This window comes from Crinia signifera, chromosome 5 (genome assembly GCF_055691185.1).
Source record: "Crinia signifera chromosome 5, ASM5569118v1, whole genome shotgun sequence".
Classification (NCBI taxonomy): domain Eukaryota; kingdom Metazoa; phylum Chordata; class Amphibia; order Anura; family Myobatrachidae; genus Crinia; species Crinia signifera.
In genome coordinates, this window is record NC_139221.1 from 263028132 (window position 1) to 263055403 (window position 27272).

At 42.7% G+C, this 27272-nt stretch overlaps 1 protein-coding gene across 1 annotated transcript in view; it reads right to left on the reverse strand.

Annotated features, from left to right (window-relative positions):
• The window catches only part of JAZF1 (JAZF zinc finger 1), a 307932-nt gene that overhangs the window by 111751 nt on the left and 168909 nt on the right, over positions 1–27272 (reverse strand). The window contains exon 2 of the mRNA XM_083188947.1: positions 10491–10563. Within this exon, the coding sequence (XP_083045073.1) occupies positions 10491–10563 (73 nt within the window). The remainder of the gene's footprint in view (positions 1–10490; positions 10564–27272) is intronic.

Consider the following 27272-nt stretch of genomic DNA (forward strand, 5'->3'; position numbering starts at 1 on the left):
GGATGGCACAATGAAAGTTACTGGGAACCAGATGACAGATGATTCGGTGATAGCAGCTGGAATCCAGATAGAGCAGGATAACCGACAAACAGCTATGGTAAAAGGACAGCAGGCACTGTGCCTGAGCTGGATACAATGAAGCCAGTAGCAGGTACTGTAGCTGGGCTGAACCGAGTGGCAGCAGGTACAACTATATTATCCTACGGTGTCCAGAACCCTTAATTAGGCCCTGACTAGATGTACAAAAAAAAAAAATCGCTTGAGTTTGCATTCGTATATATAAAAAGGTCTACTATCAGACTTTAAGACACACCCTACTGGCTGCTCTCAAAGACATATCTGCAAACAAGGAGCACACCTAGGTCTGCAGGGAGGCAGAATGGTGCACTGCACAGAAGTAATAACATAGCTTTATAATTTGACTACAACCTTTCAATGTAATAAACTTTTCATCTTAAATTGGACATTGGTGTTCTGTGGCAACATGCATCTGTTAATGTACATGATGAGTCCTGGGGTGAAATTTAATAAGGATGAGAGATTCAGAAAGTGAAAGATTTGGTAAGAAATCTCCAGTTTTTTTAAAGCAACAATCATTTACACTGCAAAATCAAACTGGTCTTGCAGTGTAAATGATTGCTGCTTTAAGAAAAACCTGGAGATTTCTTACCAAATCTCTCACTTTCTGATTCTCTCATTCTATTACATTTCAACCCTGATGTCTACCAACTCACAGGTCATGACAATTCCAAGGGTTATTTCACAGTGAGAATGACTTCTTCTGCACAGCAAGATACTGAAGCTAACAGTGCACAACCTTCTCATCCCTTTAAGTCACTTTATTACTCACATTTTGCAGCTGCTTTGCATAACCATGCACATTCGTACATGGCAAGTCTTGCAGCTGGTGCATACTCTGCACATGCCACTACTTTGCTTTATAAATGGGTAAAGTTGCCATTTCCAGAGAGGATTTAGCAAAGTACTTTGGACATTTTGAACTTAAAAAGGTCACAGAGTATACAATTAGTACATCTATACGAGTGGACTGTGAAAATATAGTACTACACTTATTATAAGTTAAATGTATTCAGGACATATAAAAATGAGCTTCATAAAAACATTAAACTTTAAACTTACTTGACTTAGTATACATCATTATTGTAATGCAGCCTGCACCACATTCCACCACTAGCAATGCCCTAGACATTGCTTTGCTTTCTCACTCGCCACGTGTAAAGCGCCTATATTTTCTTTTTACACTATTGATTTTTACGAACGCTACCTGTGTACAGATTATACGGCTCCAGGGGAAGAGGGTTACTAAACTCGAGGGTTGTTTTATACTTTAGTACTACACAATTTATTGAAATACTAAAATATTACAAGAGGCACTGCAGTGTTTAAATATTTTTTATGTGGCTTTCAAAGAGAATGTGCACACTGTAGACAGACTGCCAAGGAAACATAAATCCCAAATATGGGGCCATAAGAAGTAATAAGCATCCCTGCTAATGAATTTATTTGGAACTGTATATAAGAAAACAAGTTTCCATTTTATAATGTTAGTGTCATGCTTCTTATGTTCCAGTTATTTCTCTAGTAGTATTGCATCCTAACATGTAGAAAGAGGCAGGGTACTCTATGAGGTAGAAAAGGAAGGAGAGAGGCCTACTTCATGCACTGACATTTAAAGAAACCTGATTGGATAAACCAGGGGTCCTCAAACTAATTTGCTCTGGGACCCCATCAGACAATAAAAATAATTACAGGACCCAGAAGGCCATCACATCACATGTGTAGTCAGCAGACAGCACATGTATGGCAGCATTGTGGAGGCACAAAATGATGGGAGGAGTAAAAAACAAAAAGACAATTCAACTGATTTATCCTTGACTGCTTGAGTCCTTGGATCACTGACTAAGATTAGAGAAGTCATCAGCCTGATGGTCAGCAACGTGCAGCCGCGACCCCATGCTGTGAAGGTCAGGACAGCTGGGATAAACATATAGCTTGTCATGTATGCCAACCAGGTGGGTGTTGCTGCACACTTTAAAGATGGTTGTCAAAATGTGCTGTTACTATTTTCTATGGCACCTTAGTAATAATGAATACAAATGAAAATTGGCCTTAATACTGAAATTAAAACAATACCAAGCTGGAATTATGATGTTTTCTCAAGCCAGTCAAACCATAATTTAGGCTGACCAATAAAATAGTTGTAATATTCTAGCCCCAGCTCTAGCTAACCTCACAGAGGACATAACAGGGGTCAAAGGTGCCAAACTAAATGAACAATAGTGTTTGTCCGTTTTCCAGTGATTGGGGTAAATGGTCGATTATCGTTGCTCTCTTCCATTGACAGATTTAAATTCCAACCAGCCAGATCTGATAGATGATCTGTATAGTGTATACCCAGCTTAACTGTTGTATTACAGGCTTTGTTTGAAAGATAACAGTTAGGAGCTAGTTGCTTGGTATGTTGTCGGTCTCCAATGCTTAGTACATAGACCCCTTGATCTCTTTTTACTTATCTCTCTCCAAGGCTTAGTACATAAATCCTTTTATTCTTATTCTGCAGTTGTCATAAATTTTCTAATGGGTGTAGAGCATTACCAAACCTACACAAGGTGCACAACAGCCCCAATGTTGCCTAATTCTAATGACTCAATCCTATATAATAAAGACTAAAGGCCCCCATACACTAATCCGAGGTATCGCATGCAGCCGTTGCTCCTCACCTCTATGGGAAGGAATTCAAGTCTTTTGCACGGGCATGTGCACCTGCCGGCACTGACATTACTATCTAGTAAAAACATAATTCAGGAGCGTATAAGAAGACAACAGAAAAAGGCATTAACTATGGGGTGATATAAAATTGGTAGTAGGAAGTAGGAGGATGCTCCGTTGACATGTTCTTGTCACAGACCACGTGTGTAGGGAAATCAATGATATTACACCAATGTTAGGGCTGATACTGTAGCTGCACCTTAAAATAAGTGTGCTATGCCTTATACCTATTTATGTTAATGTTTTACTGCTTTCTGCTACCCCTCGTACCCCAATGCTCCTAAACTGGGATGGCCACCTATAATATGACATGACAATGACATGACAATGACATGACAGCATATCCAACTGTTGACACAGTGCCCCCATCTTCTTAACAGCTAAAATAACCCCTATTTATGTATATGGTATTTGTAAATCAGTTACTGTACTTCTGGGGTCCTGGAAATCCTCAATGGATGTCCAGCATATGCCTATATAAGGGAGGCATTCCCCCGTCACCTGTTGGATTTATTGTGAAGGTCACATGAACTTAATTACAATTGCAATCTTTACAAATATTCATTTACTGAAGTCATTGACTAATTTTGTCGTTTTCTTTACATTAGACAACTAAAGTGCTTGGATGTTTATCTTGCCCTTGGACTTTATTTTCTTTTAATATACGTCTGGCTATTGTGTTGGCTTAAAATATCATATATTAAAATGGAAATATTTTATTTTTACTATCAAATTTAAATGAGATGTTTCTTGAGCTGAAACAGATTCAGCCGTAGCCCTCGGGTATTAACTAATTAAACTTTCAAAAGTAATTTCAAGCAGGGGCTCGCCAACAAAGCAAACTAAGTGCAATATGAAGGTTTAGGATTAATAAGCATACATTACTTGCAGTACAGTGCCCTGTGTAGCTATACATAATCACTTCAGTTATTATCGCATGTTCTGCAGTAACTAAGCATCAAACAGCATGGCCGGACTCACTGATTATAAAGTTATGTAGTCAGTAATACAAGAGTGAAAAAAATACTTCAAAACCATTCTTAATAAGCCATTATGCTCTGCAATAAATAATATAGTATAATAAAAGGAGTAAAAATAAACATGGCACGGCATAAAATGTAGGCTTTACACTCACTAGCTTTTAAAACAGGTGATCAAAGTCCTCAAATGATGAGTGTACCTTAACAGGTGAAAACATAGGGATGAATGATCTCTATGGTAAACACAATCATCCACATGCACTCACCCAAAACAGAAGAAGCAGTGTATATGTGAGGCAGTGTATATAGGAGGTCATTATATGGTTGATCTTCTACTAAGTAAAATAAGAACCAAAAATCTACTGTACTTTATAGTGATTTTTTTTTTTTTTTATATACGGGTTCTTTGTTCGCCCCTTCAATGTCAATAATCTTCTGAAGGTTCACATATATATATATATATATATTTATATATATAAATATATATACATATATATATATATTGGGATGCAGTTAAGATCCCGGCGGTCGGGATCCCGGCGTTCAGAATCCCGACGCCGGAATCCCGACCGCCGAAATGCCGACACTTTCTCCCTCCTGGGGTGTCCACGACACCCCTGGAGGGAGAATAAATTAGTGTGCCGAGCGTAGCGAGGCACCGGGCCCGCTGCGTGGCGAGCGCAGCGAGCCCGCAAGGGGGGGCGATCCACGTCCCCCCCTTGTCGGCATTTCGGCTGTCGGGATTCCGGCGTCGGGATTCTGAACGCCGGGATCCCGACCGCCGGGATTCAATACTGAATGCTATATATTGGCCAGAGTCATCGGGTGTCTGCGAAGCACAATATGCCAAGGCCAGACAATTCGCAAGAGCTACTGTATGCAGCAGAGGCGTCAACCTCGGCATCTAACTTCTTTATAAAGGTTTCCCGACTCCATAAAATGTCCTACAGGTTCATAATTTCTGCATTTTATTATTTGCTTCCTTCAGTGTATACCAATTACCATTCTTGCTATCTGAGACAGTAAAACTAATTAGTTATGTTATTTATTAGCTAAAATATAATTATAGAAAGAATATAGAAAGTGGTACAGATTATGTATTATAGTCTTATTATTTATTGCTAAATACTACAGAAAAGCTAAAAAACAGACTCCTAATTACGTGATTCCTCCCGCTACATGTCCATGTTTCCCGGTGGAAGGGTAGGTACAGTAGTATTACATAATACACACGTACATTTATACATTTTTTATATATATCTTATTTGTTGAGTGTCTTTACAGTCTACTGTACACTTTATGTATCTTCTTATAATTCTAATGAATTGAATGTCACTGATTAAGTGACATCACTGCAGCTCTTTGTTTATACAAACATTATTTGTAAAAATATATTATTATTGCAATCATCATCATCACTTTCACAATGTTATTCTTAGATCAATTTGACCTTTTAATGAAACAGCTTATTTTTAAAGGGTACGGAAACTTCCCAGGTGCCTAATAAAATGTACTATTCAGTGATCAGAGTGAACAACAAGATCACTTAGAAAACTGTGGCCACCCCTTGTTGAAAAATCCAACCCCACAAATCAAAATCCATTTAGCTTTGTTATGAAGTAATAGGTCGGTTATCTATCCTCCTGATCACTTTGCCTTTGGGCAACTTAAGTCAAAGACAGATCTTACAAACCAACTGCTCCACTCCTGAGTTGTGTTGCACATTTCAGGAATCTAAGCAAGGTCTGACTCAAACTGAAGTTACAATGGTAGCATGCAGTGGACATAAAATACAGACTAGTGTATGTAAAAGAGCTTCTAGCGAAATCCATAAGCATTTGCCAAAGTCACAAGTGTTTATTGGATCTAAAATTATTGTCTGCAAAAAATGTACCTTAAGGGAGTCTCTTTTACCCCTTTCATATAGCAAAGCTGGGTTGGTCCAATTTCATATTAAATCTGGGTCGCCCTCTGTATAATAGGGTATAATATGAAATTGAACCCTTCTTATAAGCCGGGTTACAAAAAGATCCCACATTGAAAAGTGTTTGGCACCTTTTCCTAGAACCTTATATATGTTAGAATATTTTATGAAGTTGGAGATGTTATGATTGTCCTGACAAAAGTCCACTTTCAGATGGAAAAGTCAACTGGTAAATTGATTCGGCAATACAAAAATGTTGAGTTTCCTCAGTCTTGGTCTTATAATATTTTAGTACACATAAATAACTGTAATTTAAAAGCTGAGAAACAAACATTTTAAATATCATAATTTAAAAGCTTCTATCAACAGTATTGTGAATTATGAGTACTGTGTGGTCTCGGAGTTGTATATACTGGTCATAGTGAAGCACTTTGTAACATATACTCCTTTGTTCCTCATAGATCCTTTTTGATCTTTACTACGGAGATGTAAAAGAAAAAGAAGTGTTTTTATCCAGTTGTAGAAAGTTACATTTTAGTGAACATAATATCTGATAAAAGGATTGAAAACAAAGTCAACTACGTAAATCTTCCTGCAACACGAAATGTTTCTCTTTTCCCTGACCTAGGAGCCATTTGTGCACATCTTGTTTGAATTTATCATCTAAAGTTTGTCTTTTGCATTTGGCCGGGAGAGCTCAGATAGCACAATGTAGTGATCTTAGTTCATGAATAAAAACACATGATCAGCATAGTCACAAGCATAAAATTGGGAAGAAGAAGGAATTATTATCTGATGAGAGATGTGTGGCTTTGATCCATTAGTCTCTGCCTCATGTCAGAGAAATTCGAACCAGTCCATATCCAGGATCCAAGATGTCCTCTATTTCACTGATCTCTGGAAAAATGGTTTCTTGAACCACACTTAGAAAACATTTACTCTATTGGGACATGCCCAAAATGCAAACACTTTGTTTAGTCCACTGGTAGAAATCTATGAAAAGCCCCAACAAATCTAGGCAATTGCTCACACCATGTTTATACAATGTGAGCTTAATTCTCCTGGGTACTCTTTACCTAGCACGGCGCCCGCAATTGGCATCGCGGTCATCAGGGGTAAAAAATCGCGGCCATCGCATGCACTAAAAAAACGGGTGCGACGCGATGCCCGCGATTTCCCATAGGGATCAATGTTAAAAGTGTCAATGGACGCGATTTTTGTGTTCAATGCCTCAATGCCCGCGATTTGTCCATAGGAAACAATGTTAAATCGGCCACAGAGCCCAAATAGTCCCCCTGAAGTCTGAAATGGCCCCCACAATTGTTAACGCCACCCCACGATCAACGTGGACCCGAAGCGTGGCGAGCGCAGCGAGCCTGCGAGGGGCGGCGGTACGTGTCCTCCGACCTTTTCATACCCCCACTATCCACGTCGGCGTGGAGTTGAGAATAGAATAGTGTGGCGAGCGCAGCGAGCCACCGAGCCCGAAGCGTGGCGAGCGCAGCGAGCCCCGCGAGGGGACGCGGACACCTGTGAAGCCCGCGAAGGGACGCGTTTACCTGTGAAGGTATCCGCGTCCCCTCGCGGGGCTCGCTTCGCTCGCCACGCTTCGGGCTCGCCACACTATTCTATTCTCAACTCCACGCCGACGTGGATAGTGGGGGTATGAAAAGGTCGGAGGACGCGTACCGCCGCCCCTCGCGGGCTCGCTGCGCTCGCCACGCTTCGGGTTCACGTTGATCGTGGGGTGGCGTTAACAATTGTGGGGGCCATTTCAGACTTCAGGGGGACTATTTGGGCTCTGTGGCCCATTTAACATTGTTTCCTATGGAAAAATCGCGGGCATTGAGGCATTGAACACTAAAATCGCGTCCATTGACAATTTTAACATTGTTCCCTATGGGAAATCGCGGGCATCGCGGCCATCGCGTCGCACCCGTTTTTTAGTGCATGCGATGGCCGCGATGCCCGCGATGGGCGCCGTGCTAGGTAAAGAGTACCTTCTCCTGTTTTATCATATTGCTGGACACTATTGGGTGGGGTGGGGGAGATTTTCTAAGTCTTGGAGAATGATAAAGAGGAGACGAGAGATACATCACAAGCCAATCAGCCCCTAACTGCCAGGTCACAAAATGACAGTTGGGATCTTATTGGTTTGTATTTTATCTCCCTCCAAGGCTCAGCACATATGCACCTAAAGAGTATTTGAACTTTTCCAGGCAGCACTGGTATCAGTAGTTCCTACAGAGGATGTAGTCAGGATGTCTATGGTCAGTATCCGGGCAGTCACAATCATGACTGATGCTGACCGTGAGTATCAGGGCACTAGGCACTAGGTAGATGGTTCAGGTTAGGCTATCAAAAGGGAACAATTAGGGTTAGACTGTGGGAGGGGTTGGTCAGGGTTAAAATACTCAATTCATCTGGATTTTGACCATTTGGATTCCTCTGCTGTGATTTCGACCATCTGAATATCCCGAACTATGAAATACCGTGCTTATATTATCTGGGTGCATGAAGGTCTGAATTACCATCCAACACAATATAACAATACTTTAAAAAATATATGGACCAGAACAAAGTGAGTTAGAGCGCACTTTTGTGTTATATGTCATTGATTCACAATGAAAATTGTCTCGAATGGAGTAGTAAACGAGTATTGCTCCTTAATTTTACTCCTACTACTACTACTACCATGTAAACCCTCCTACCATCCTCGTCTAAAGAATAGAAATATTGCTAGGGGGCTGCTCTGATTGTTTCTCAAAAATCAAAGCTATGTGTCCTGTATAAGTATCTCGATTACATTACAATGTGACCTCATCGATAGACTATATTTATTGATATTGCCTACTCAGCTCAATATGGCTCCTGTTGCATTTCCCTACTGTCAGCAAGTGTAAAATGGATCTATGCTCTATGGGAGTTATTCTGGTCCGTTTGCACGGACCAGAACATTTGCACCGATGGTGGGCGTATGCGCATGCGCAGGGTCATTTCCGTGCATACGCCAGGTGCGGCGACCACGGGGAACAGACTATTCACCAAGTCCACGCACCCAAGGCTTTTCCATGGTAGTCCATGGCGTTTCCATGGTAGTCACACCATGACGTTGGCTGCTCGCCCATATCCTACCGAGGGTGCACGCAAATCTATATATGCGTGCACGTTCCACATCATTCGATGGTTGGCGGCCATCGATTGATGTGGGTGTTCACCCACAGACTGTAAATGGATATTTATGTTAAACAACCATTTGCAGGCCCTGCTCGCAAACACACGCTGCGAGGGGGGGGGGGCATGTAGCTATCCTTGATAAAGGCGGCTGGGACCACCGAAACATGTTGGATGACAAGTGAGTTTTTTTGTTACTTTATTTTATCTGTACTGTAGCTATTGGCCAATTGGTCACATTACAGGCCGTTTTTATTAAACTTTTACACTTAGACTGGCACCTTCCGCTTCGTTTTCCGGCTTAACCATTTGGGAAATATTGAGATTGGATTCCTGGGGGACGGTCTGCATAAAAGATACCTTTATATGTGGATATTGCCTGCATTCGCAGTGAGTACGGTACGCCATCATTTGTGCCACCCCGATTGAATGGTTGGTGACCGATATTATGAATTTGGATTGACAGTTTGAAAAGATACCTTTAGACACTTTATTCCCACATTTTCACCAGTGAGTATGGTACGCATGCCAGAGCAACTGTTCATAACACAGTCGGTGTACCCCTAAAGATACCTTTATGCACTTCAAGCACATCACTTCAGTGTGAGTCTCGGTACAATATTTGTTGCTGGGATTCCCCATACCCCACTTACCATTTTGCCCTTTTGTGTCACTTATACACGTTTTTTTTATTTATTGTTTCCCACCCTGAGTTCATCACATCATTGGACACACCAGTCAAGCGCCATCAATTCCCTATCTTTTTTGGAATATCTTTTAATCCATACCCCTCACTGGCAAGATCTGGCATACACTGTCTTCTGTGGGAAACACTGCTGTCCACTCAGCAATGGACCACACATCTATTGTAGAGCAGAGATGAAAAACCCTAAGCAATTGCAGTAGTTTAATGCATGTGTGGCTGAAGTGAAAAGTGTCTACAAGTGTCCTTATACAGACAGCTCAACTGCTTCTACTATTCAATATGTGGACAGGTAGGAGATGTTGATTGGTTGCTGCTAGGTTAATAGAATGCTAGCAAATGTCAATCATAGTTCACCATTTTAAATCAGACAGATATGGGCATAAACTTCTGCCCGGTAATAATCTATGTGCAATAACCACTAAGGCGTATATAGTCATGTCTTGGAGGACGGCCACCAGGATTAAAACCTCTTAAGACCTACAACTAGGCTAATTTTTTAATCACTATATTATTAATAATTAAAAATAAATGTAACAAATGGCTATATATGATTCTGGGCATTGATGACAGAGCATCAGTGACAATAGATAGATAAAATGAGCTCATTTGTTTGAGCGGTTGCTAAAAACCATAATACTACCAATCTTTCTAGTAAAACAACAAAGCTGTATTCGTGAGGTCGTAAATCTGGCTACACCGCTCCACAATGTGGCTGCGCCTGCCTCAGTTTCCATGGTACAGTTCCAGAATCAGTCACCACCTTGTTGGAGACTGCATACCAGTGCCAACACATTTCTCCTGCACAGCTCATTGCAGAGTGCGCAGATTTAATGACACAGTGACAATAAAAATAATGTTGCTTGTGGTGCTAAAACTTATTTACATTTAAATATACAGAACCCAAAACAAATTCTACCTGTTGATGTAACTCAAAGCTACGTATGTTGGCTGCTGAAGTTCTTGCTTCTCCAAGACGCGGGGATCTGTGTCTGTAACGAAAGTACAGCCATGAGCGCTTATACCAGACAGATAAATAAACAAATTATGTACACCAGCTATTTTCCAGCAGTTCTCACAACGGACTTGACAGTACATAAAATGAGTGTATACATGAGCTTTATTCAGCACTTATACTTATCTATTGAACAAGTGAGCCCAAAATAAAAACATTAACATGATGTGCTAATATTACTATTATTTGCATGGCAAACGTAGTGAAATACCACTCACAGTGTACTAAAGACCACAGGATGCGACTTCTGCCACACACAAATTTGTTTTAAACACTTACAAAGTCGCAGATGAAACACAATGCAACTTGGCATAAAAAAAAGCCTCAGCCGCCGCATAGTAGCACTTTGTATACAGAGTCAGACTCACTCGCATGCAGATATATCAATGTCACACATCAAATTGATCAGTCTAATCACACAAAGTAGTTTTGTCTCTTACAGATATTTCACTTGTGCATGTATCGAGCAACAAAATACACTTTTTCGAAACACCAGGGACCTAGAATGCCAAGAGGGGACTGTTTGGTGCAAAGGAAGCTACAGTGTATGAGGACATATCTGTAGTACTTTGCTATAGATACAGGACAGATTTTACAGATGGGTCTATGTACACATGGCGGCAGATATCACATCATGCATAACTAACATAACATTACTATTTCATCTTTTTTGACCCATATTACCGGACTTTTGGCTAGCTTGTAATTGGGAACGGAATATTTTTCTTTTTAATTTACAATAAATCATTGGATTAAGTTACAGAATGATTCAAACTAAGATTATACTAACAAGCTCCTCAACAAGCAGAACCTAAAGAGTCCCATGTTGAGAACCTCTTATTTAAGAGGAATGGCAGTCATTGTCTGTAATACTGATTTCCAGAGGAAGCTAATGAATACTGCTTTCCAGTGCAACCTGTTGATAGAGTTGATTTAATGGCTTCTGTGGCACAATGTTAAACTCCAGTGACTGTAACCAATGGCAAAAGTGGTGACTTTGCCAGGTACTACAGAATGTGGGCTTAGAACACTAACTATTTATAGGGTATGGGCAGGGGTGGATTGAGAAGTATCCCTTATGGGGCAATGTATTTTGAGAGGCAGTGGTCTGTCGAGGAGGCCGGTATCCCCCACTCATAGAGCCTGATTCTGAGTTGGACACTATTTTGGCCTTCCTTGTGTCTTTTACAGCAGCTGCGTCTTGAACTTTATGCAAATGCTGCTACACAGCCATTCCCTGGTGTACATCCATAGATATAAATGTGCAAGGACTGATACACCCAAATTCAGTGTCTACAGATGCTGCAATAATGCTTTGTGCATGTTTAGATGCATACAAATATAAACTTGCACCAACCCCTCTTAGGTTAGATCACCCATCTAAGTATGGCTTACAATGTGTGCAATGTACTGTCCACAAAAAAAAAAAAAAAATACATTTGCATCTACAGTAATTTAAAAAAACACCAATTTGCTCCACAGCAATAAAACAAGCATTTGCTCCCAAACGAACGAAATAAATAAATAAATAAATAATTAAACACATTGGTTGCTACTTGCTGGTAGCAGACAAAGGAGCTCAGTCATGAAGCTTCCTCATCACCAGGGATCACATATACAGTGCAGAGCTGCAGCATACAAGTGTGCAGACTGGTTTGCGGGCAAGCTTGTGCGCGGCAGGCTGGCTGAGTGGTTGGCGGGTGGGCATGCCAGCGGATTGATAGGACAGCTCTGTTAGATAAAGGATTGGCTCTACACAGCCCTCCCCTTCTCCTGGCTAACTGCATCCAGATCCCATTAGCCGTAGCCATGGCAACTTTGTGTTTGAGTGACACACAAAGGGGGTTATTCAAATCTGCATATTTACCAGGAAATCGATTATCGCATGATTTACGGATCAGCAACAAAATTCAGCAATTTCTCTTTTCGCAATCCCCTCGCAACTTTATTGACAGGAAGCAGCAATTTGTGGGTGGTAACAGGATATTTTATGGGAGTGTCCGGAAAAGCGCAAGCTTGCCCTGGCGTTTTCTGGAAGAGGCGTACACAAGGCGGGTTTTCACTCTGTCTGGGAGGTGAATACCTGATCGCAGAACTCTGCAAATTCACCCAGCAGGGATCAGGTCTGAATAAGGCCCAGAGTCTGTATTGGGACCAGCCCAGTGGTGAACCTACCTAGAGATCCAATCTTCCCATAGGTATGGGGATATTCTGTACAATAAAAACGTTCAGAAAAAAATGGCCACTAATGGAGATCTAAAACATCTACAGTATTTCCTTCAGTGAAGTTTCTGTCAACTACTTTTGTTTATCCCAGGTCTTGCTTTAATTTACTATTACCACATGTGACATTTGATAGAAATAAGCTATTAATTCTCCATTAAGATTCTGATTAAATATGACTGCTCATTCTGCAATTTATTTCCCCTTTGTCTATGCACAGGGGGGATGAAAGGAGATATATATCAGCACATGGAAATAAGCTGACATATAGGAGGCACTGCGGCACACACAAATTCTGTTACTTTATGATTTGTGCGTTCTGACAGTTACAAATAATGTTCATTCAGCATTTTATCAAAGTATACCTTGCATCACTGTGCTGTGAGTCTACTGCCTCTAAATTCAACTACCTAGAAAAACATGTCATTGGAATCATACATATTCTTCCTAAGTTCAGCCTGTTTTATTATGTTGCCAACCGTGCACTGTAGGATATATATTACTGGCTGAAATTGAGTGTCAAACTGTATCTGTTCCCTGCCAGGGGCCTAAAATGATTTAACCCCTCCTGCACCACAGTCTAGCAATACCGCGGTCGAAAAACTGGCTTTGAAATAAAATAGCACTCTGTTTCACTACAATTAATGGGTTTGTTGTTGCTGTTGTTGGGTATTGGCAAAGTCTATGGCAGAAAACCCATAAAATATTTATGTTTAGAGGATGGAGATCAAATAGAGTTTCTGCTGCATTTTAAACTAAAATCAATTCTTGTTTAGAAAAGTTTGTTAATGTAAATTAGTGGCGCTGTACTGGCGATCTGGGGGCAGTCCAAGGCTGGCGATGCAGGGTACGGTGATTGCTCTGGGCCTTTTCGTGTAAAGTGGGATATTATCATGGGAAAAATATTAGACTGCAACTTTACATATGTGATGGTAAAATGTAGGCAACGTTACAGCAATCATAAAAAAAGTGTTTTTCTCACTTGGTAATCTGCATTATATGTGTGTGCTGGGAACTGAGAGAAGGTAGCTCACTCACTCCATTGCCTCATAAAATCCCTTCATACTCTTGCAGCTGCCATATTGCTACTGTCATGTTGCTTGGTTCCACTGGTAGCACTATAAATAGACGCAAACCTGTATATAGTGCCAAAGTATTAACACAAAAACAAAATAATAATAATAGCACAACTAATGATTGACTTCTTTAAAGGGAACACAGCATTTCTCAGGTATGGACAGAGATCAAATTTTCACCCATAACTGAAGAACCTGACAGGTTTGTTATGTGAAAAGGTAAGTACTACTTACCCTCTATACCCTTCATACTTAAAGGGTAAGTACTACACTACTGGCTATGGGTATAACTTGTGTTTGTACACAAATGTGATTGCAGTATTCTAGGCAAGGCATGGCCAAACTGTTTCAGGGAGATTATAGTTGGTAGCAGAATTTGAGGGGCGTGTCATGCTCCACCCAAAGAGATTGTGAAAAGAGATTGTGAACGTGGCACCTAGAAGCGTGAGTGTGTACTGCTATATCTGAGAGGAATCTTTTAAAATTATTTATATCCAAATTTAGATGAGCCCCAGAGCAGTTAGTAGGAGCTACTAGTGCTGGGAAATGGGGCTGATGATTTGATGTAAATGTATCTATCTCTAATTCCTTTTTCCCAAAAAATATAACAGTGTAATGTGGGCTAGGTGAGATGAGGGAGCTTGCTAGACTAATCATAGTGTTCCCGCTATGCTGTTTTAGCCCGATTTTTAAAGGGCAAAATGCGCCCTGCCTCTCTGGCAGCGCCCCACTAAAACAGCCTGCCTTGCTCCCTGCAGGTGAGACCGGGGAAGCCCGGCACCGCTGTAGATAGCAATGCCCAGCGCTTCCCCGGCAGTGCAAAGCCTTCGGGGTGGCCGGGCCCGTCCCTTTTCTTGGCGCCGGCGGCCAGGCCCACCCCTTTTCGTCATGCGCGGCCCAAGCACGCCCCTTTTGTGACGTCGGCGGTCCAGGACCACCCAAAATAGTGACATCGGTGGACACTGTCCGCCCCCTTCACGCTGCCCCCTTTAAAGCGGCGCCCTGCCCGCCGAAGTTCCTACAAGGAACACTAAATCAGGGAGAGAGGGAGATTGCTGTTATTTCAGGGAGTCTCCTGCAGACTTCAGGAGGGTAGGTAACTATGAACTGTGGCCCTCTAGCTGTTGTGAAACTACACATCCCAGCATGCCTTGCGATAGTTTTAGCACTCTCTAATAGCAAAACTGTGGCAAGGCATGATGGAACTTGAAATTTCACAACAGCTGGAGGGCCATAGTTTAGACATGGGCTATGGAGCTACTTCTGTTAGCAAAACATACAAACTCATTAGCAATTGCTACAGTTGGTTGGTCACGGTTATGGAGACTGGACAAGCAATAAAGATTCAGGCGTCATGTTGTTGAATGTACGAGGATGCACACTACGAATTTGATTTTTCAGCCACTCCCCATAAACACTCCATTAACACTGCTAAGCGGATCCGATACGATTTCCCGGCGGTCGGGATCCCGGCGGTCGAAATCCCGACACTGGAATCCCGACCGCCGAAATCCCGACAAGGGGGGGACATGGATCGCCCCCCCTTGCGGGCTCGCTGCGCTCGCCACGCAGCGGGCCCGGTGCCTCGCTACGCTCGGCACGCTATTTTATTCTCCCTCTATGGGTGTCGTGGACACCCACGGAGGGAGAAAGTTTCGGGATTTCGGCGGTCGGGATTCCAGTGTCGGGATTCCGACCGCCGGGATCCCGACCGCCGGCAAATTAACCGCATCCCCTGCTAAGCGGTCACTTCCTGTCAATCACTATTCACTCCTACTGAAATCCTCATTGTGAGTGAGATCACAGAGGGTCCTTCACACACGACGATCTCAGCACATGTGCAGTATACCAATAATTGCCGCATTGGATTATAATTGCCCATAGCAATTCTTCTGTGTACAAATCTATTTTTTTTTGTGTTATGTGGGGAGTGACAAGCATCAGACAGCATGGTACTTGTGGAGTATCACGGCTCCCATCGTATGCCATCGTATGCCATATGTAGTGGCATACGATGCGATACGATTTTTACCGATTTTTGAGCATTTTTGCTCAAAAATCGTATGCAATCGCATCGGATGCCATACGATGGCATACGATGCGATGCGATGGCATCCAATTACGATTTTTACCGATTTTTGCGCATTTTTGCTCAAAAATAGTATGCGATCGCATCGGATGCCATACGATGGCATGCGATGCGATGCGATGGCACCCGATTTTGCACTGAAATGCATCAGAATGCATTGAAATGTGTATTAAACTAGTGAAATGCCCCCAAATGCCATTTTTCATAGTGCACCACCCCCACTATCAACGTCAACCCGAAGCGTGGCGAGCGCAGCGAGCCCGCGAGGGGCGGCGGTACGCGTCCTACGACCTTTTCATACCCCCACTATCCACATCGGCGTGGAGTTAAGAATAGAATAGTGTGGCGAGCGCAGCGAGCCACCGAGCCCGAAGCATGGCGAGCGCAGCGAGCCCCGCGAGGGGACACGGATACCTGTGAAGCCTGCGAGGGGACGCGTATAGCTGTGAAGGTGTCCGCGTCCCCTCGCTGCGCTCGCCACACTATTCTATTCTCAAACTCCACGCCGACGTGGATAGTGGGGGTATGAAAAGGTCGTAGGACGCGTACCGCCGCCACTCGCGGGCTCGCTGCGCTCGCCACGCTTCGGGTTGACGTTGATAGTGGGGGTGGTGCACTATGAAAAATGTCATTTGGGGGCATTTCACAAGTTTAATACACATTTCAATGCATTCTGATGCATTTCAGTGCAAAATCGGGTGCGATCGCATGGCATCACATGCGATTTGATCGTATGCGATGCGATTTTTAGCATACGATCTGCATACGATGCAGGTCGTGGGAGCCGTGATACTCCACAAGTACCGACAGCATTTTTGGTACCAATGCAGAATTACCCAGAACCCTCCGCTCCATCGATTAGACAGGTGCACAGAATCATGATATCTGTAAATTGCCAAAAGGAAAATGTGAAAGTGCTGTACATGCCCGAACTGAGCAGAATTAATAATGATAAATGTAGTTATCTCTAATGATTTCCTGACTTACAACTGGCACGCATGAGAACAGCCTGACTTTGCACTTTCCAGCCAGTTAAAACACAAACTCCCTGGTACTTTTTCTATAAATTATTCCAAATCTGTACGAGCGCCGACCATTATTAAAAGGCTGCTCCGTAAATCATGCACCGTTTTTTCATCTTCTGCCACTTTTACTATAAAAAAATATCTTCATCATGTGAAATTATGCGCCTCTCGGCTGTTACCCACCTCTTCTCCATATCAATTATTACTGCACAGTAATGAGACGAGCTGCTATAGATGTATGAACAATTGGTCTTAACTATAACCTTTACAGCTGTCACAGCAGCCTCAAATATGCAATTAAAATGAAAAATAAGTGTGTGAAGAGGATTCATGCATATTATTTCTTATAACACACAAATACAGACAAGAAGGTGGCCGTGCAAGTGCACATTAATCAGGGAGACTGAGACCAGGGAATTTCTAGACTCACTTGTACCCACAGTGTACTCATCGGGAGGCTATGCCAATATCAGATGGCAAGGGTGGGAAACTGCATTTAGAAAATACCTTTGATCTGACTTTTATTGTATATGTGTAGTGTTAACATGCAGTAGGGTACAGGGAAAATGATTACCAATGTGTGCTGTATCACTGTGGAATGGGGGCTGTGGAGGGGAGATGAGGGCTAGAGGAAATAACATTTCTTTTTCATTTGAGTCCAGACCTGTCCACCTCTATACCTTTGAATAGTTATCATCCACATTATAAAGGCTGTTTTCTATTATTATAAAATATGGTACTTGTTTCCTAGCACGGCGCCCATCGCATCGTATACCATAACACTAAATAAGGTATACAATGGTATGCGATGTTGTAAAATATCGTATACGATTTTTGATGGTACAAGTGCCCTGATGGGTCCTTACAATGTGAAATGGCCCCTCATAGTCAACGCCACCCCCAGAATCAACGCCAACCCGAAGCGTGGCGAGCGCAGTGAGCCCGGGTGGGGCGGCAGTATGCGTCCTCCGACCTTTTCATACCCCCACTATCCAAGTTGGCGTGGAGTTGTTTTTAGATACCCCAGCGTGCCCTATGAGGGAACGCGCAATACCAGCCCGAAGCGTGGCGAGGGGCAGCGCAATACATGTAATGTTATCCGTGTCCCCTCGCGGGGCTCGCTGCGCTCTCAACTCTTCTGGCTCGGTGGCTCGCTGCGCTCGCCACACTATCTAAAATCAACTCCACGCTGACGTGGATAGTGGGGGTATGAAAAGGTCGGAGGACACATACCGCCGCCCCTCACGGGCTCGCTGCGCTCGCCACGCTTCGGGTTGGTGTTGATCGTGGGAGTGGTGTTGGGTATGGGGGGCTATTTAACATTGTAAGGACCCATCAGGGTGGTTGTACAATAAAAAATCGTATACCATTGCATCGCATCGCATGCATTGTATGCGGCTATATGGCATGCGATGTGATCGCATAAGATGCCATAAGATGAAAATATTGCCGTGCTAGGAAACAAGTACCTAAAATATTTCTAAAGCACCAAAATAATGTGCAGTGCTGTGCAATATTATCAATGCTGTCATTTTTGAAGCGCCTGTAGGACCACAGTACAAACAAAACTGAAGTTCCAAAGTTCCTATCACAAAGCGCTTTCAACCTACAGACTATTAGGTACTATAGTTCAATAAAAAAATAAAAATAAACAATACTTAATATACAATTTCTGATAGCGGCCCTAGGCACCAGGGGGTAAATATACTCCCAGTGGGTGAGTTTTTGGAAGTGATTGATGTTGCCCTTAGCAACCATTCAGATTTTTTTTATCCTGTAGAAGGTGCTATATAAATAATAAGTAGAATGACTGGTTGCAATGGACACCATTGCATGACTGAAGGTTGACATGCAGGAAGATCAACATGACTGAAGGTCAACATAAGTTAGGTCGACAGGGTCATTAGATCAACAGGTCGACATGGGGAAGGTCAATAGGGTCATTAGGTCGACATGGGGTTTTTCACTGCTTTTTTTCATGGACACTGAATCGTACCTGAATGAGTTGACCTTCAGTCATGTCGACCTAATGCTTGTAGACCTAATGGTTGGTGACCAGTGACCGTATCCCATTAAATTGACCCCATAGTGGTACAAGCTTCAGGCAAACCACTGTGACTATATTGTTATTAAAGTAACCTACTACATGCTGTAAGATAGGAAAGCATGATGAAAGGAGAAAACCAGCCAGAAATATTTATAAGAGAAACATTTAGTTTTAATGATCATTGTAAACTGAGCAGTAAAAGATCACATTAAAATATGCGATCCTATCTGCGTGATGTATGTCCGTGCACATGCAGGGATAGGAGCCCCGAAAGGAGCCTGTCCCTGCAATGCACTCAGCCGGGTGCCGGGGGTGTGTGTTTCTGCACACGCATGCTTAGGTTCTGACCCCCGGATATTGGTAAATTGAGCAACATCGCATCCCCCATCGAACCTAATGGGGGATGCAGCTGCCAGCACCAATGGAGGGAATCGGAGATATCTGCTGCGATCCCTTCTACATACATGATGGCGGTACTTAATATTCGTGGCTAACCCCTAAAAACTTGTGCATTCAGGGATTTAGCCACAGATATTACATGATAATTGGGCCCCATAGTCACATATTTGGACACAATATAATAATGTAATAGTGTCATCTACATAATAAAACATACACAAAGGTAAATATTGTCTTGAGAGCTAGCGCAATAAAAAAGACAGAGAGCACAATACAAAAGTCATAGCAGGAAATGTTTCAGAACTATTTTGGTCACCACCTCTGTACTCAACCCTTTTTCACTTCTAGGGGTAAGGGGATTAAAGCCAATGTCATGTAAACCTGGCTATGAACTTCTACATACATATTCTTGATATGCACTTTCAGAAATTCGACTCCTATACAATAAAATGGACCTTATGTACAGTCCAACTCTAAAATAACCTGCATCTAAAGCAGTGCTCGAAGTGGAAATTTTAAAGTGGGGGCATGGAAAAATAAAGGATTTAGCCAAAGGCACGCGCGCTCCGGGAAAGGGGGTGTGGCCACTGAAAAAGGTGGCGTGTCTTTAAGTGTAGCGTACCACACCACATACCCCTTATACACCACACTAGTAGGACCCCTTATACTAACTAATACCAGTGCCCCTTGCACATTGTGCCACACATTATGAGCCAAAATTCAAGGACAAAGGGACAGGGAGAGTGACAGCAGAGAGAGAGACGGGGGAAACACATAGAGAGAGGGACAGCAGGGACACAGAAAGAGCAACATATGTATATTGGGCATCAGGGTGTGTGGCATAGGTATATTGAGTATCAAGGTGTGTGGCATAGGTATAATAAAGATCACGGTGTGTGGCAAATATATAATGGGCATCACGTGTGTGGCATATGTAAAATGAGCCCATTATACATAGATCACACACCGTGATGCCCATTATACATATGCCATACACCGTGATGCCCAATATGCCACACACCGTGATGGCCATTATACATATGCCACACACCGTGATGCCTGTTATACATATGTCACACCTTGATGCCCATTATACATATGCCACGCACCGTAACAACCATTTAACATATGTCACACACCGTGATGCCCATTATACATATGTATAAATTCATCACGTTGTGTGGTAGTGTTCCCGCTAGGCTGTTTTAGCGGGGCGCTGCACCCTGCCCGATTTTTAAAGGGCAAAATGTGCCCTGCCAGTCTGGCAGCTCCCCGCTAAAACAGCCTGCCTGCGACCCCACTGGTGTGACCGGGGAAGCCCGACGCCGCTGTAGATAGCGATGTCCGACGGTTCCCCGGCAGTGTAGAGCCTTCAGGGTGGCTGGGGCCGCCCCCTTCAGTGATGCCGGCGACCGGGCCTGGCCCTTTTTTCGTCACGGTGCTGGCCGGGCCCGCCCCTTTTCGCCACGGCACAGGCACGCCCCTTTTGTGACGTTGGCGGGCCCGGTTTGCCCCCCTTACGCTGCCCCCGTGCAGCGGCGACCTGCCCACCCCAGTTCCTAGAGGGAACACTAGTGTGGCATATGTATAATGGGCATTATTGTGTGTGACATGTATAATGTTTATTATGGTGTGTGGCATATGTGTAATGAGCATCACAGTGTGCGACAGATGTATAATGAGCATCACGGTGTGTGGCATATGTCGCACACCGTGATTCTCATTACACATATGCCACACACTGTGATGCCCATTATCCATACGCCACACACCGTGATACCAATTATCCATATGCCACACACCGTGATACCCTATATACATATGCCACACACCGTGATGCACATTATACAGGCTTACGGAAACAGCTCTGTGTGAAGCAGGACCTGGCTCCCCCTTGTGGATGAGAGGGGGAGCCAGGATCTGCACCATAGTAAATAATAAAATAAAAAAAATCAGTGCTTGAAGGAAGTGCCGGTATGCTATACCGTTGTATATTGCCCCACTTCCAGCACTGATCCAAAATGCATAAAACTTGGTCTAATCTGGCTTATTATACAGTTTCAAGCCGTATCGCAACAGCTCGAAGCCATGTTCACACTGTAGGCTGGGCCTGGGTTGTGCAAAGTAGAAAGAGTAGTGTTCCATTATATGGCGCTAATGTATGTAAACCTCCCGATGCAGCACTACTCTTTTCAGGGATATACCTCAAAGAAATAGTCTAAATTTCTAGTGAAGGGGGGGTGTATTGTGAGAAGAGATTTGTGCGCAAAGGGTTGACAAGATGGAGTTGAATATAAATACTGTGCGGGAATAAGTGGTATGGACAATTACCCTCTTTTTTTATTGATGTTATATTCCCATATTTTATGGGTAATTATTTGCACAGTGTTTTTACAATAAACTTGTGTTTTGAAACGTATTACACGATCATATTTTTCATTTTCTCTTTCATGTTACAACATTTTGGTGACCCGCCGAGGGTGAAGATACCCACAAAAGGGAAGTATTGTCCATACCCCTTTGTCAACCCTTTGTGCACAAATCTCTTCTCACACCTCCCCCCCCCCCCCCCCCCTTCACTGGTTCTGGGTTGTCCCTTTGTGACCAGGCAATCTGTAGTGTGAATCGGGTCATGTGTGAACCGCCTCCATCAATGAATCATGCCCATTGTCAACATGCTTGTGAAAGGCCTTAATTTGAGAATTACAGATAAATCAGGTCATACTCTACTGTAGACAGAAGAAAATGAATCCTAGTTCCAGTGATTTGCTGATAAACTATAAGTAATAACTTCTACCTTAAGTTACTTGGGCAATTTAGAACATCCAACAGCTCCAGCTTATCAGCACATAATGACCCATAATGAATGGTGTCACTGTAATCATAAACTTATCATTTTATCAATGCAATATACTGTATAGTATTTTTAAAGCATATTGAAAACATATTAAAGGCATACACGAAGACGCTACTACGTGCAATAAAAAAATAGGCATTAACATACGTGTGTGAAACATTGCATTAGGTACAAACAGACCAAAAATAGAAAATAAAGATGGTTTATCTAAAAAAACTAAAAAACAACAAAAAAGTTTAAACATACAGTAAAGAGAAAAAAAACTGAAATCCTGCTGCAGAGCCCATGCAGACGGCTACCAACAACTAATATACAGTATGTGTATTTTTCTTTATAGGTTTGTTTATCATAAAACAATTTGCTTTGAAATAAAATACAAATCAATTATATTTTAGTGCAGACTTTGCTATTGAGTAAAATAATAAAATTGTTAGTCTGAGTACTTTTGCAAGATGCTAAGTTTGTACCTGCACTGCATTAATTATAAGGCAGAAACTACATCAGTCTTAGCAAGTATTTGAAACATTTCCCTGGTTAGTACTGATTTATTACTAGATGTATTCAAAGTGACGCATTGCGGGACAACACAATTTAATAGTATGTACAACGGGAAAATGTACCATTTAATTTGGCACAATAATTATTATTTTAACATCCATTAGCCAGTGTGTGTAGGTAGTCCAACTCTTATAATAAATGTATAACACACAGGGCATTATCATAGTGCCTAGAAAGACTAAATTTACTATGCATCGTTCTAAAATCACAGCATAGAAAATGTAGCCCTAAGTTTGCTTGTAGATTAGATCTTAAGTACTGCCCATGATTTTTGCCCAATAACTCATTTATTGCCTTCTGAAACCTTATACACGTTTCATAATCCTCTAACAATCTTAGGGCCAGATGTATCAAGCTTCAAAAAGTGATAAAGTGGAGAGTGATATACAAGCAGCCAATCAGCTCCTACCTTTTATTTTTCAAACCCAGCCTGTGACATGGTAGGTAGGAGCTGATTGGCTGACTGTTTATCACTCTCTATTTTATCACTTTCGAAGCTTGATACATCTGGCCCTTAGTTTGGGGAAAGAGGACAAAACATTTTGCACAAAGAGTTTGATTCAGTCCTGGGCACAGGGGTGTAACTCCCAGAGGCAATGGAGGCTACAGCCTCTGGGCTCCAAGCCCTGAAGGGGCACCTGCATGTAAAGCTTCATATGTGGGGCACACCTGTCATTAATTAACTCTATACCAGGAGCCTTGCTAACATCTGCAATAAGAGACAGGATGGCTCCTGTTTGGTACCACTCAGCCTGCGCTGCAAAAAGCAATGCTGCTGGACACTGAGTTGATATGCACAGATGAATGTTGACACACAATGTATTTGAGTTGGGGGGTACCAAACTCCAACTTACGCCTCTGCCTTGGCACAGGGCCTAATACAGACCTGATCAACTTGGGCAAAACCATGTTCACTGCAGGTGGGGCAGAGAGAGTTAGATTTGGGTGGGGTGTGTTCTAACATGTGCAGAGAGAGTTAGATTTGGGTGGGGTGTGTTCAAACTTAAATCTAAATTGCAGTGTAAGAATAAAGCAGACAGTATTTACCCTGTACAGAAAATAACTCACCCAAATCTAACTCTCTCCCTGCACTTAACATCTGCCCCACCTGCAATGCAGCACGGTTTTGCCTATTTTGAGAACAAATTTGTACTTCGATCAGGTCTTGATTAGGCCCATGGGCTCCTGTTTTTTCGGACTGCGCATGGTGCAATGCGAATATGTAGCAGTGGGGATAAGACTTTGATTGAAGGCATTTGAGAGGAGAGTGTCAGAGATGGTTGCTAAAAATGGAGGCATGTCCCCATGTTTTGGGTATGCCAAAGTCAAAAGCTGCATCTCTGGACGCAGCGTCATTAGGCTAGATGTATCACCTCTAAGCACACAATTGAGAAATACATTTGATTGTTACATGGGTTTGACCTTAAGCGTTTAATCGATATTTAAACCCCAAATCCATTAATATTTAAAGCTAATATATTGAATAATGCAATTTCAGTGTAAAAAAACTACATGAAATCTAAATGTAAAATGAATATAAACATTGCAGCATGCAACTACTAAATCTTAGTAGACAGGATAGCCTTTCCAAACACTTTCCTTTTATTTATGTAAATACGAACAAACTGTATTAAAAATAAAACAAGATAAATAACTCACACTAGAAGGTTTTATATTGTTCTGGCTGAAGAAAATGTATATTTAAAAAACATCTCTAAGAAAACATGACCAATAAATGTAAAACAAACTGTTTCTTTTTATTTGTTTACCAACTAAACGCCCAAAGCCCAACTTTAATCCTCCTTGGACGCTAATTCTTGAGAGAGAAAGAAAAGCAGCTGTGTGTTTCGGGCATGCGCAAAGAAATGCCCATAAAACAAATTTAATAAAAAGTTAAAAACTGGAAGACAGCATTGAGCACAATGAATGAAATGTATACGTTGCTAACTAGGAGATCATTAGGCCTTTTTACATAGTGTAATGTTTTTGTAGCTTATGGTAATGTAGACTGATTTAAAAGCTATAATTATCTCCATGGCCCATGGCATTTATTAATAGGCAATTCAATTTGACAAAAACCTTCATTAATCAAACAAGCCAACAGTAGACCCAGAAAATTAAGGTAGAAGTAACAAGCAGAGTAAATCATTGGTGTATTTTAATAAATACAGCTTAAGGCTAGAAACATATACATTATACCCAAGAAAGGAAAACTCTTTTTACTGCATCTATTAAACTACTTTGTATTTATACTGTATACACACATAGGAGATTTTTTAATGCATGTGTTTGTGTGTGTGTGTGTGTGTATAACTACCGTAATCAATAAAATTCAATGTAATTTTACACACACATTTTTTCTACGGCCAGGATGGCTTATTTTCGGCAAGGAAAAGCCATCCTTGCTGTATTCAATGTTTGGGCGGAATCCTCCTCATCAAGAGGATGGCGAGGAACCCCTTAAACGGCAAGGTTCGCCGCAAATTAATTTGGTACTTGTTACCTAGAACGGCGCCCATCGCGTGAAGTGTGAAATGGCCTCCCAATTGTTAACGCCACCCCACGATCAACGTCAACCCGAAGCGTGGCGAGCGCATCAACCCGCGAGGGGTGGCGGTACGCATCCTCTGACCTTTTCATACCCCCACTATCCACGTCGGCGTGGAGCTGAGAATAGAAAGTGTGGCAAGCGCAGCGAGCCACCGAGCCCAAAGCGTGGCGAGCGCAGCGAGGGGACGCGGATACCTGTGAAGCCCGCGAGGGGACGCGGATACCTGTGAAGGTATCCGCGTCCCCTCGCTGCGCTCGCCACACTTTCTATTCTCAACTCCACGCCGACGTGGATAGTGGGGGTATGAAAAGGTCAGAGGACGCGTACCGCCGCCCCTCGCGGGATCGCTGCGCTCGCCATGCTTCGGGTTGACGTTGATCGTGGGGTGGCGTTAACAATTGGGGGGGCCATTTCACACTTCAGGGTGGCTATTTGGGGTCTGTGGGCCATTTAACATTGTTCCCTATGTAAAATCGCGGGAATCGCGTCGGTCGCATCGCATGCGATTTTTTGGCCGCATGCGATGCGACCGAATCGATTTTTTTACTTGCGATGCCTAGGATCAAAATCGTCTGCGCCGTTCTAGGTAACAAGTACCATTAATTTTGTGGTGAGCCCCACCGGTGAGTGAAGGGGAGGGAACAGAATACTCTGATGGCTAGCTATCAGCACTGCTCGCCAGCATACTGATGGAGCCCCTCTCATTCAGCTCCAGCGCTCGACAGAATATCCCCGCTGGCGAGCGCTGACTGAGAGGGACTCCATTAGACTGGTACGCATTAGCTTCTCACAGGCACGCGCGTCCCAGTCACTTCCCAGTCCGCTTCAGGGAGACAGGCAGGGCTGGGGGGCGGCGGTGACCGACGACGATGGCGGTGTGGCGGATGGCATCGGGAAGCTCAGTCGGAACGGGGCACGCAAGCGTCTCGTGTGTGTGCGCCCCCTTTCGACGGATATTGTAGGCTGGGAATTCTATCGTCAGCCCCCGCAACAAGAGGCGCTCCATCTGTAGCTTGCCATCAGTAGCATTGAATACCCCTCATAGAATGCAGTAGTTGTTTTTATATATGGCGCAAGCTATTACAGGGAAAAAAAACAAGCTACCAACAGATGTGTCCTCATACACCTATGCATTTTGCACCATATGGAATGAGACGTATGATGTGATTTCCTAGCCATGGGTTATATTTTTAGTATTATTTATATATATATATATATATATATATATATATATATATATATATATATATATCGAAAGCGCTGCACCCATCGGACTTCACACAGCTCTCAATTAAAGACTCATAGTCAGCTGTAGTTCAGCAACGTTTCGGGATTTTATTATCCCGTCCTCAGGCTGTTACACAAACAAACTCCATGACATACAGTGCTCACTGAAATACCTGCAGGGCTCTGCCGCCCACGCCCGGCTCCCGCCTTCCGCCCCTCCATGCTTGCACGGGATTGCCTCTCCTCTCTGCACCTCCCGGCTTCAGGTGTGACGTCAGGCTGAGCCAGCGTCTGCAGCAGATTCCTGTTACAAAAAATGTGAAACAAATTAACAACATCAAAAAACGTAAAAGAAAAACATAACAAAAGTTAAAAAAGCAGCATAATCATCAGTATACATATGTCCAATCACCTATTCATATTATGGATTATTCATAAATAGTCTTACTTACAAAAATATGTTATAGTTTAGATGATCATTTAACCCTTAAATACAATTAAATACAATTTGACATGTTCCACAACCTTCGTTGTCTATCTGGTTAAATGCCCATGTGGCCTCAATTATGTAGGCAAAACCATGCGTTCATTTAAAGAACGCATGGGTATGCATAGATCTGCAATTAGGGCAGCC